We start from the raw sequence: 13037 nt of genomic DNA on the forward strand, positions 1-13037 counted from the left end.
TGAATGGTGTTACGTGAAAAATAGTTCCACTTTAGGATGAAATGGTTCCGCCTCAAATGTATTCTATTTGTTTCTAGTTGTCATTCATTAATGAATTGTTTTGTTATTAGATATCAGGCCTTTCTATGTGCATAGAGATTTCAAAATGTAAAAAGGTTCATTTCTGATTTGGAAATGTAATCAGAAAAAGGGGAAAATATTTAAATGGCTTATTTCTCTGTAGCATAGGAATGCAGTACCAGTCAAAAGTTTGGACACACCTACTCAATTTTTATTATGATTTTATTTGTACTATTTTCTACATTGTAGAATAATAGTGAAGACATCAAAACTATGAAAAAACAAATATGGAATCATGTAGTAACCCAATTGTTTTTAAAGAAACCAAATCAAAATATATTCAAATCAAATCAAATCAAATTTTATTTGTCACATACACATGGTTAGCAGATGTTAATGCGAGTGTAGCGAAATGCTTGTGCTTCTAGTTCCGACAATGCAGTAATAACGAGCAAGTAATCTAACTAACAATTCCAAAAAAAACTACTGTCTTATACACAGTGTAAGGGGATAAAGAATATGTACATAAGGATATATGAATGAGTGATGGTACAGAGCAGCATAGGCAAGATACAGTAGATGATATCGAGTACAGTATATACATATGAGATAAGTATGTAAACCAAGTGGCATAGTTAAAGTGGCTAGTGATACATGTATTACATAAGGATGCAGTCGATGATATAGAGTACAGTATCAACGTATGCATATGAGATGAACAATGTAGGGTAAGTAACATTATATAAGGTAGCATTGTTTAAAGTGGCTAGTGATATATTTACATCATTTCCCATCAATTCCCATGATTAAAGTGGCTGGAGTAGAGTCAGTGTCATTGACAGTGTGTTGGCAGTAGCCACTCAATGTTAGTGGTGGCTGTTTAACAGTCTGATGGCCTTGAGATAGAAGCTGTTTTTCAGTCTCTCGGTCCCAGCTTTGATGCACCTGTACTGACCTCGCCTTCTGGATGACAGCGGGGTGAACAGGCAGTGGCTCGGGTGGTTGATGTCCTTGATGATCTTTATGGCCTTCCTGTAGCATCGGGTGGTGTAGGTGTCCTGGAGGGCAGGTAGTTTGCCCCGGTGATGCGTTGTGCAGACCTCACTACCCTCTGGAGAGCCTTACGGTTGAGGGCGGTGCAGTTGCCATACCAGGCGGTGATACAGCCCGCCAGGATGCTCTCGATTGTGCATCTGTAGAAGTTTGTGAGTGCTTTTGGTGACAAGCCGAATTTCTTCAGCCTCCTGAGGTTGAAGAGGCGCTGCTGCGCCTTCCTCACGATGCTGTCTGTGTGAGTGGACCAATTCAGTTTGTCTGTGATGTGTATGCCGAGGAACTTAAAACTTGCTACCCTCTCCACTACTGTTCCATCGATGTGGATGGGGGTGTTCCCTCTGCTGTTTCCTGAAGTCCACAATCATCTCCTTAGTTTTGTTGACGTTGAGTGTGAGGTTATTTTCCTGACACCACACTCCGAGGGCCCTCACCTCCTCCCTGTAGGCCGTCTCGTCGTTGTTGGTAATCAAGCCTACCACTGTTGTGTCGTCCGCAAACTTGATGATTGAGTTGGAGGCGTGCATGGCCACGCAGTCGTGGGTGAACAGGGAGTACAGGAGGGGGCTCAGAACGCACCCTTGTGGGGCCCCAGTGTTGAGGATCAGCGGGGAGGAGATGTTGTTGCCTACCCTCACCACCTGGGGGCGGCCCGTCAGGAAGTCCAGTACCCAGTTGCACAGGGCGGGGTCGAGACCCAGGGTCTCGAGCTTGATGACAAGCTTGGAGGGTACTATGGTGTTGAATGCCGAGCTGTAGTCGATGAACAGCATTCTCACATAGGTATTCCTCTTGTCCAGATGGGTTAGGGCAGTGTGCAGTGTGGTTGAGATTGCATCGTCTGTGGACCTATTTGGGCGGTAAGCAAATTGGAGTGGGTCAAGGGTGTCAGGTAGGGTGGAGGTGATATGGTCCTTGACTAGTCTCTCAAAGCACTTCATGATGACGGATGTGAGTGCTACGGGGCGGTAGTCGTTTAGCTCAGTTACCTTAGCTTTCTTGGGAACAGGAACAATGGTGGCCCTCTTGAAGCATGTGGGAACAGCAGACTGGTATAGGGATTGGTTGAATATGTCCGTAAACACACCGGCCAGCTGGTCTGCGCATGCTCTGAGGGCGCGGCTGGGGATGCCGTCTGGGCCTGCAGCCTTGCGAGGGTTAACACGTTTAAATGTCTTACTCACTTCGGCTGCAGTGAAGGAGAGACCGCATGATTCCGTTGCAGGCCGTGTCAGTGGCACTGTATTGTCCTCAAAGCGGGCAAAAAGTTATTTAGTCTGCCTGGGAGCAAGACATCCTGGTCCGTGACTGGGCTGGGTTTCTTCCTGTAGTCCGTGATTGACTGTAGACCCTGCCACATACCTCTTGTGTCTGAGCCGTTGAATTGAGATTCTACTTTGTCTCTGTACTGGCGCTTAGCTTGTTTGATAGCCTTGCGGAGGGAATAGCTGCACTGTTTGTATTCAGTCATGTTACCAGACACCTTGCCCTGATTAAAAGCAGTGGTTCGTGCCTTCAGTTTCACACGAATGCTGCCATCAATCCACGGTTTCTGGTTAGGGAATGTTTTAATCGTTGCTATGGGAACGACATCTTCAACGCACGTTCTAATGAACTCGCACACCGTATCAGCGCATTCGTCAATGTTGTTGTCTGACGCAATACGAAACATCTCCCAGTCCACGTGATGGAAGCAGTCTTGGAGTGTGGAGTCAGCTTGGTCGGACCAGCGTTGGACAGACCTCAGCGTGGGAGCTTCTTGTTTTAGTTTCTGTCTGTAGGCAGGGATCAACAAAATGGAGTCGTGGTCAGCTTTTCCGAAAGGGGGCGGGGCAGGGCCTTATATGCGTCGCGGAAGTTAGAGTAACAATGATCCAGGGTCTTTCCACCCCTGGTTGCGCAATCAATATGCTGATAAAATTTAGGGAGTCTTGTTTTCAGATTAGCCTTGTTAAAATCCCCAGCTACAATGAATGCAGCCTCCGGATAAATCGTTTCCAGTTTGCAGAGAGTTAAATAAAGTTTGTTCAGAGCCATCGATGTGTCTGCTTGGGGGGATATATACGGCTGTGATTATAATCGAAGAGAATTCTCTTGGTAGGTAATGCGGTCTACATTTGATTGTGAGGAATTCTAAATCAGGTGAACAGAAGGATTTGAGTTCCTGTATGTTTCCTTCATCACACCATGTCACGTTGGCCATAAGGCATACGCCCCCGCCCGTCTTCTTACCAGAGAGATGTTTGTTTCTGTCCGCGCGATGCGTGGAGAAACCCGCTGGCTGCACCGCTTCGGATTGCGTCTCTCCAGTTAGCTATGTTTCCGTGAAGCAGAGAACGTTACAGTCTCTGATGTCCCTCTGGAATGCTACCCTTGCTCGGATTTCATCAACCTTGTTGTCAAGAGACTGGACATTGGCAAGAAGAATGCTAGGGAGTGGTGCACGATGTGCCCGTCTCCGGAGTCTGACCAGAAGACCGCTTCGTTTCCCTCTTTTTCTGAGTCGTTTTTTTTTTTTGGTCGCTGCATGTGATCCACTCGGTTACACTGGTTGTAAGGCAGAACTCAGGATCCGCATCGCGAAAAACATATTCTTGGTCGTACTGATGGTGAGTTGACGCTGATCTTATATTCAGTAGTTCTTCTCGGGTGTATGTAAAGAAACCTAAGATGACCTGGGGTACTAGTGTAAGAAATAACACGTAAAAAACAAAAAACTGCATAGTTTACTGCATAGAAGGAGTATTTTAGATTCTTCAACGTAGCCACCCATTGCCTTGATGGCAACTTTTCACACTCTTGGCATTCTCTCAACCAGCTTCACCTGGAATGCTTTTCCAACAGTCTTGAAGGAGTTTCTACATATGCTGAGCACTTGTTGGCTGCTTTTCCTTCACTCTGCGTTCCAACTCATCCCAAATCATCTCAATTGAGTTGAGGTCAGGTGATTGTGGAGGCCATATCATCTGATGCAGCACTACATAACTCTCCTTTGTCGAATAGCCCTTACACAGCCAGGAAGTGTGTTTTGGGTCATTGTCCTGTTGAAAAACAAATGGATTGTCCCACAAAGGGCAAACCAGATGGGATGGCGTATCACTGCAGAATGCTGTGGTAGTCATGCTGGTTAAGTGTGCCTTGAATTACAAGTAAATCACTGACAGTGTCACCAGCAAAGCACCCCTACACCATCACACCTCCTCCTCCATGCATCACAGTGGGAACCATAAATGCGGAGATCATCCGTTCACCTACTCTGTGTCTCACATTTTGACTTATCAGACCAAAATACAGATTTCCACTGGTCTAATGTCCATTGCTCGTGTTTCTTGGCCCAACCAAGTCTCTTCTTCTAATTGGTGTCCTTTAGCAGCACTATTAGTCTACAATGTAGAAAATAGTAAAAATGAAGAAAAACTCTGGAATGAGTAGGTGTGACCAAACTTTTGACCACTAATGTGTGTATATATATATATACAGTGGGGAGAACAAGTATTTGATAACCTGCTAAATCGGCAGTGTTTCCTACTTACAAAGCATGTAGAGCTCTGTAATGTTTATCATAGGTACACTTCAACTGTGAGAGACGGAATCTAAAACAATCCAGAAAATCACATTGTATGATTTTTAAGTAATTAATTTGCATTTTATTGCATGACATAAGTATTTGATACATTAGAAAAGCAGAACTTAATATTTGGTACAGAAACCTTTGTTTGCAATTACAGAGATCATACGTTTCCTGTAGTTCTTGACCAGGTTTGCACACACTGCAGCAGGGATTTTGGCCCACTCCTCCATACAGACCTTCTCCAGATCCTTCAGGTTTTGGGGCTGTCGCTGGGCAATACGGACTTTCAGCTCCCTCCAAAGATTTTCTATTGGGTTCAGGTCTGGAGACTGGCTAGGCCACTCCAGGACCTTGAGATGGTTCCTACGGAGCCACTCCTTAGTTGCGCTGGCTGTGTGTTTCGGGTCGTTGTCATGCTGGAAGACCCAGCCACAACCCATCGTCAATGCTCTTACTGAGGGAAGGAGGTTGTTGGCCAAGATCTCACGATACATGGCGCAATCATCCTGCCCCCTTTGCAGAAAAGCATCCCCAAAGAATGATGTTTCCACCTCCATGCTTCATGGTTGGGATGGTGTTCTTGGGGTTGTACTCATCCTTCTTCCTCCAAACACGGCGAGTGGAGTTTAGACCAAAAAGCTCTATTTTCGTCTCATCAGACCACATGACCTTCTCCCATTCCTCCTCTGGATCATCCAGATGATCATTGGCAAACTTCAGACGGGCCTGGACATGCGCCGGCTTGAGCAGGGGGACCTTGCGTGCACTGCAGGATTTTAATCCATGACGGCGTAGTGTGTTACTAATGGTTTTCTTTGAGACTGTGGTCCCAGCTCTCTTCAGATCATTGACCAGATCCTGCCGTGTAGTTCTTGGCTGATCCCTCACCTTCCTCATGATCATTAATTCCCCACGAGGTGAGATCTTGCATGGAGCCCCAGACCGAGGGTGATTGACCGTCATCTTGAACTTCTTCCATTTTCTAATAATTGCGCCAACAGTTGTTGCCTTCTCACCAAGCTGCTTGCCTATTGTCCTGTAGCCCATCCCAGCCTTGTGCAGGTCTACAATTTTAACCCTGATGTCCTTACACAGCTCTCTGGACTTGGCCATTGTGGAGAGGTTGGAGTCTGTTTGATTGAGTGTGTGGACAGGTGTCTTTTATACAGGTAATGATTTCAAACAGGTGCAGTTAATACAGGTAATGAGTGGAGAACAGATGGGATCCTTAAAGAAAAACTAACTGGTCTGTGAGAGCTGGAATTCTTACTGGTTGGTAGGTGATCAAATACTTATGTCATGCAATAAAATGCAAATTAATTACTTAGAAATCATACAATGTGATTTTCTGGATTTTTGTTTTAGATTCCGTCTCTCACAGTTGAAGTGTACCTTTGATAAAAATTAGACCTCTGACCAGTGTATGAAATACTTGTTCTCCCCACTGTATACAGTGGGACAAACAAGTATTTAGTCAGCCACCAATTGTGCAAGTTCTCCCACTTAAAAAGATGAGAGGACTGTAATTTTCATCATAGGTACACTTCAACTATGATAGTCAAAATGAGAAAAAAAAATCCAGAATATCACATTGTAGGATTTTTAATGAATGTATTTGCAAATTATGGTGGAAAATAAGTATTGGGTCACCTACAAACAAGCAAGATTTCTGGCTCTCACAGACCTGTAACTTCTTCTTTAAGAGGCTCCTCTGTCCTCCACTCGTTACCTGTAATTAATGGCACTTTTTTGAACTTTTTAACAGTATAAAAGACACCTGTCCACAACCTCAAACAGTCACATTCCAAACTCCACTATGGCCAATACCAAAGAGCTGTCAATGGACACCAGAAACAAAATTGTAGACCTGCACCAGGCTGGGAAGACTGAATCTGCAATAGGTAAGCAGCTTGGTTTGAAGAAATCAACTGTGGGAGCAATTATTAGGAAATGGAAGACATACAAGACCACTGATAATCTCCCTCGATCTGGGGCTCCACGCAAGATCTCACCCCGTGGGGTCAAAATGATCGCAAAAATCCCAGAACCACACAGGGGGACCTAGTGAATGACCTGCAGAGAGCTGGGACCAAAGTAACAAAGCCTACCATCAGTAACACATTACGCCGCCAGGGACTCAAATCCTGCAGTGCCAGATGTGTCCCCTTGCTTAAGCCAGTACATGTCCAGGCCCGTCTGAAGTTTGCTAGAGAGCATTTGGATGATCCAGAAGAAGATTGGGAGAATGTCATATGGTCAGATGAAACCAAAATAGAACATTTTGGTAAAAACTCAACTCGTCGTGTTTGGAGGACAAAAAATGCTGAGTTGCATCCAAAGAACACCATACCTACTGTGAAGCATGGGGGTGGAAACATCATGCTTTGGGGCTGTTTTTCTGCAAAGGGACCAGGACGACTGATCCGTGTAAAGGAAAGAATGAATGGGGCCATGTATCGTGAGATTTTGAGTGAAAACCTCCTTACATCAGCAAGGGCATTGAAGATGAAACGTGGCTGGGTCTTTCAGCATGACAATGATCCCAAACACACCGCCCGCGCTACGAAGGAGTGGCTTCGTAAGAAGCATTTCAAGGTCCTGGAGTGGCCTAGCCAGTCTCCAGATCTCAACCCCATGGAAAATCTTTGGAAGTCCGTGTTGCCCAGCAACAGCCCCAAAACATCGCTGCTCTAGAGGAGATCTGCATGGAGGAATGGGCCAAAATACCAGCAACAGTGTGTGAAAACCTTGTGAAGACTTACAGAAAACGTTTGACCTCTGTCATTGCCAACAAAGGGTATATAACAAAGTATTGAGAAACTTTTGTTATTGACCAAATACTTATTTTCCACCATAATTTGCAAATAAATTCATTTAAAATCCTACAATGTGATTTTCTGGATTTTTTTTCCTCATTTTGTCTGTCATAGTTGAAGTGTACCTATGATGATTACAGGCCTCTCATCTTTTTAAGTGGGAGAACTTGCACAATTGGTGGCTGACTAAATACTTTTTTGCCCCACTGTATATATTTTATTGTACTCCGAATGATCCCAATGCAAAGCCAAAATAGTATTCTAGACAGAATTGTCCTGATAGCATAGTCTTTCGGGCCACCATACTGCCTTCTCTTCTGGATCCCTTGTGGCTACGGGTCTGGGACCATTCTGAAAATCCATCAATATCACAGTCACTCTTAATCAGCAGTTTCTCCCAATAGAGGAGAGCTGGGTAAGTTGAGACTTTTTTTTCATTCAGCATCACTCCATCAAGGGAAATATTGTATTCTTTCAAACAAAGATATCTACATATATTTCAGGATGTTATTAACATTAAAAAGTGGTTTCTTGGCACAACTTACCCCAGGTGTGTCACGTTCGTTGACGGATGGATTGGACCAAGGTGCAGGGTGGTAGGCGTACATCTTTCTTTTATTTAAAAGACACAGAAAAATACAAACCGAACGTGAAGCTATATGCAGTGCAGAACGCAACTACACACAAACAAGATCCCACAATCTAAGGTGGGAAAAAGGGCTGCCTAAGTATGATCCCCAATCAGAGACAACGATAAACAGCTGCCTCTGTTTGGGAACCATACTAGACCTTCAAAGAAATAGAAACAGATTTGCCCACCCAAATCACATCCTGACCTAACCAAATAGAGAATAAAAAAGGCTCTAAGGTCAGGGCGTGACAGTACCCCCCCCCCCAAAGGTGCAGAGTCTGGCCGCAAACCTGAATCTATAGGGGAGGGTCCGGGTGGGCATCTCATCTCGGTGGAGGCGCCGGTGCGGGATGCAGACCCCGCTCCGCTTGAGTCTCCCCCCACGTCGGTGGTGCCTCTGGTGCGGGGATCGTCGCCGGGGACACCGGACCGTAGATCGTCGTTGCTGACTCCAGACCGTAGATCGTCGTTGCTGACTCCAGACCGTAGATCGTCATTGCTGACTCCAGACCGTAGATCGTCGTCGCTGACTCCGTACCGGGAACCGTCTCTGGAGGCTCCGGCCCAGGAACCAATGCTGGAAGCTCCGGACCGGGGACCATCGCTGGAGGGTCCGGACCGGGGACCGTCGCTGGAGGCCGAGTGCGTGGAACTGGCACAGGACACAACAGGCTGGAGAGATGCACTGGAGGCCGGGTGCGTGGACCTGGCACAACGCGTCCTGGCTGGATACTCACTTTAGCTAAGTGTGGAGAGCTAGCCCAGGACGCACTGGGCTGTGAAGGCGCACTGGAGGCATATTGTGTAGCGCCGGCACAGGATATACTGGGCCGTGGAGGCGCACTGGAGGTAGAGCGTAGAGCTGGCACAATGCATCCTGGCTGAATACCCCCTGTAGCACGGCAAGTGCGGGGAGCTGGCACAAGCCGCACTAGGTTGTGCTGGTGAACTGGGTATATACCGTGCGTAGAGCTGGCGCAGGATATCCTGGACCGAGGAGACGCACTGGAGACCAGGACCTCAGAGCCGGCACAATCCGTCCTGGACAGATGCTCACCTTAGCACGGCAAGTACGGAAAGCAGGCACAGAACGCACCGGGCTAAGGGTGCGCAGAACCGGAAAACATGGTATCTGAACCGTGACCAACTCCTCGTCGTAATTACAGGGAGTTGGTTCTTGTTCCCACCTTTGCTCCGCTCGCCACCCCGTGTGCCCCTCCCCAAATTTTCTTTGAGGCTGCCTCTCTGGCTTCCGTCATTTCCTTGATTCCTGGTCTCGTCGCCGTTCCTCTCTCGCTGCCTCCGCCTGCTTCCATGGCAGGGTCATGTCCCCTGCCATTATCTCCTCCCAGGTCCAGGATGTCTTCCACTCCTGGGCACGCTGCTTGGTCACTTGGTGGTGGGATCTTCTGTCACGTTCGTTGACGGATGGATTGGACCAAGGTGCAGCATGGTAGGTGTACATCTTTCTTATATTTAAATGACACCGAAAAAACAACAAAATACAAAAACAACGTGAAGCTATATGCAGTGTAGAACGCAACTACACACAAACAAGATCCCACACGGTGGGAAAAAGGGCTGCCTAAGTATGATCCCCAATCAGAGACAACGATAAACAGCTGCCTCTGATTGGAACCATACTGGGCCAACAAAGAAATAGAAACATAGATTTGCCCACCCAAGTCACACCCTGACCTAACCAGATCGAGAATAAAAAAGGCTCTCTAAGGTCAGGGCGTGACAAGGTGTGGGGTAAGTTTAGCCGCAGAACAGGGTATGTCAAGATGGCTACACATTTCTGGACTGAATGAAATATTACCAGTGCCGTTTTAAAAACAGAATTCAACACAATCATTTTAAGCATCTTTTAACAAAGGCTTAACACCAAACGAACACTTTGTTATTTTTAAAATACTTTTAACATAGGCCAGGCCCTGTGTTACCTCATATTCCAGCTATAATGCCTTGCAAGCGTCATGAAACCTCTAATATAATAAATACATTTGACTTGGTGAAAATCTGTTTTTTGGACCTAACTTGCTTATCACTTTTTCCATGTGGTTTCTTAATTCACAGACTCAATGAAATGAAGGCCTCTTTCTAAATATTTGGTCAAATTATTAATGTTGTGTATGGTTCTCTAGAGACATGGGTGGCTCAACTTACCCCACTCTCCCCTAGTGTATGGCTTTCATATTTCCTGAAGTGAATTACAATCTTATAATAGATATTTATAGCCAATAACCTCTTATCCATTAACATGCAGATATTGTCCTGTGATGGCCCAGGGCTAAGCCCTGAATGTTGGGGATCTCTGATGAAGCCTCTGATTGTCCCTCTCAGTAATGGAGGTTACGAAATCTCTCACTGTGAATATTGAAGTACAGTATTTAGCATCTAGACTTCAATATCAAGGGATATTGAATCTAAATCATGCAACCCAATATACAAACATTATGTAATTATGTAACAATATTCATGTTGCACCACATAGTATTTCAGTAGCAACACAACTCAGACAGAGAGAATACTCTAACTGGGTAAGAAGGGAGAGCAATTATGCCACACCTTTAACATCCCTATACCAGCTATTGTGAGCAGCAACACATCAATACCCAACTATAGAAACAAATCAATGTAATCAATAATGTTCCTTGTGGTATCTTGTTGTATTGATACAAAACAAAAACAAATTGTTATGGTAGGGTACCATGACATAATGAATTTACACCCTGCATATTTTATTAAGAAAATATCCATACTTAAACAATTTGCTGGCGATTCCTAGTTTCTCTGGTGTTTACTAGTAATACTACTTGACATGAGAAGATATAAATACCTTTACAAAGATTTCTAAGGACAGTGAGAGTACAAACACAACAGCAAAAAAGTATTTAGTGTTAAATGCTTTATTTATCATAAACATAAATAATGTATAATCTCCTGTACAAAAGATGTATGTTGATGTGGAATGTACTGGACGACCAAGCAGATTTAGTAGGTGGCCATGGTGCTGGTCAGCCAGTCGTTGAAGATGCACACCTGGAGGATGAGAAGGAGAAGGGAGACATTAGTGGACACACTCAATGGGAGGCAACATGAAAACCATCAATCTATGTTTTATAGACTCAATGTCTTTTTCCTTCAGGAAACCAAAGGATGTCACAGTGACGTATGAATGTTGAACTATTTTCTTGTCTTACCTTGGTGTAGACACCGGGGTTACCGGGCTCGGCACAGCCGTAACCCCAAGACACAACACCCTGGAGCTCACCGTTGCACACCACTGGGCCACCGGAGTCACCCTGAGAGAGAGAGAGAGAGAGCGAGAGAGGAAGGGAGAGAGAGAGACAAGTGATATGAATTGGTTATTTCCTTATCAATTTCTAATCAATTGAAAAGTTAAATTTAAAGTCATCATTGGTACCACTGAACTGAGGTCAGTGTGGTAAGTACCTGGCAAGAGTCCTTGCCTCCCTCCAGGTATCCAGCACAGAACATGGCGTTGGTGATCATGCCAGGGTAGGAGTTGTTACAGTCGCTGTAGGACAGGATGGGGATGTTCAGGCACTGCAGCTTGTCGCTGTCAGCAGCTGTAAGGAGGGGAGAGAGAGAGAGAGAGAGGTGGAGGGAGGAAGGTAGAAGTAGGTGGAAAAGGAGGAGAGTTGTAGTTAGATATAATGACTGTTTTTAATAGTAGGTCTGCATTTTCTATGCCTGTTAACACTCAGTCACCATGAAGATGATCAACTGGCACATGTAACCTTTGACCCAGGTGCTGTACTCACTAGAGCTCATGGTGTTTCCCCATCCAGAGACGGTACACATGGTGCCAGCGGGGGCACAGCTGCTGGGCAGAGCAACAGGCTGCACGTAGGTGTTGAGGGTGGCGGGTTTGCTCAGCTTGATCAGCATGATGTCATTGTTGATGTTATAGGAGCTGTAGTTGGGGTGAGGGATGACGTGGGAAGAAGAGATGAACTGCTCGTTACCCTCAGTCACCTGGATGTTATGCTCGCCCAGACGCACCTCCACACGGCTGAAAGAGAGAGAGAGAGTTCATGGGAATGTGGAGTTCACTTGTCTCCTTGAGTTTTGCAAAAGTTAAGCTTATCAAATTGTTGCTAGTTGCTATTGACTCAACATGTTGCTAGTAGTTCACATGGTAGGCTACTAACGTCTTGTAGCAGTGAGCTGCAGACACAACCCAGTTCTCATTGACCAGGGAACCACCACAGAAGTGGTACCCAGAGTTCAGAGACACCTGGTGGGGCTGGGAGTAGGCCTTGCACTCATACCCTCCGACGATCTTGTCGTCCTCCGTGGCAACTGTAAACAGAGAGCAGGCACATTCTTAGCTATATTACCTCAGCTTTTGAGATGGAAAAGCAAAGAACTGTGATAAAACAATAAGAACATATTTCTTAATAACGTCAAAGAAACAAATGTGTGATGTTAGTGTCATTACAGAGTCCTGTTCTTTTTTCTATGATCATTACTATACTCACAAGCGGCTCCAATGAGCAGAACGAAAACCAGAGATATCATGGTTGCTGTATGATCCTGATGATGAAAGTGGTTAATCTGCACCCCTGGTTTATATGCAGAATTGGGTGTGCCGCCCCGTTTAATGGAACTGTTTGATTGGTCAAGTGAAATCCAATCAGAGTCTAAAGGTGCGCTGCCAAGGTCAGCATTATGACAAAGCAGTTTCCATCATGGTGTGGTATGAAGTTGACCCTAAAGGCTGCAGAAAGCTAAATATGTGTTTTAATTTGTCCCAGTACTTCTTAAGTGCAGGTTCTTACCATCTAGTTTGATGTAATTTCTTACAGAAGACATTGATACATGTACAGTACACTACAACTGCCAGTTTGAGATGAACAGTATTCTATGTAGTTTA

General features: G+C 45.3%; 1 protein-coding gene across 1 annotated transcript; it reads right to left on the reverse strand.

Annotated features, from left to right (window-relative positions):
• Nucleotides 1–11027: 11027 nt before the first annotated feature.
• Nucleotides 11028–12749, reverse strand: LOC112226548 (trypsin-2-like). Its single transcript, XM_024390942.1, has 6 exons — nt 12643–12749; nt 12313–12463; nt 11923–12173; nt 11591–11727; nt 11338–11439; nt 11028–11176 (listed from the first exon to the last, which is right to left on the reverse strand). The coding sequence occupies exons 1-6, from the start codon at nt 12680–12682 to the stop codon at nt 11129–11131; spliced, it is 729 nt and encodes a 242-aa protein (XP_024246710.1). The 5' UTR covers nt 12683–12749; the 3' UTR covers nt 11028–11128.
• Between the last annotated feature and the right edge of the window lie 288 nt (nt 12750–13037).

The sequence above is a fragment of the Oncorhynchus tshawytscha genome, linkage group LG03 (assembly GCF_018296145.1).
Source record: "Oncorhynchus tshawytscha isolate Ot180627B linkage group LG03, Otsh_v2.0, whole genome shotgun sequence".
NCBI classification, from domain to species: Eukaryota; Metazoa; Chordata; class Actinopteri; order Salmoniformes; family Salmonidae; genus Oncorhynchus; species Oncorhynchus tshawytscha.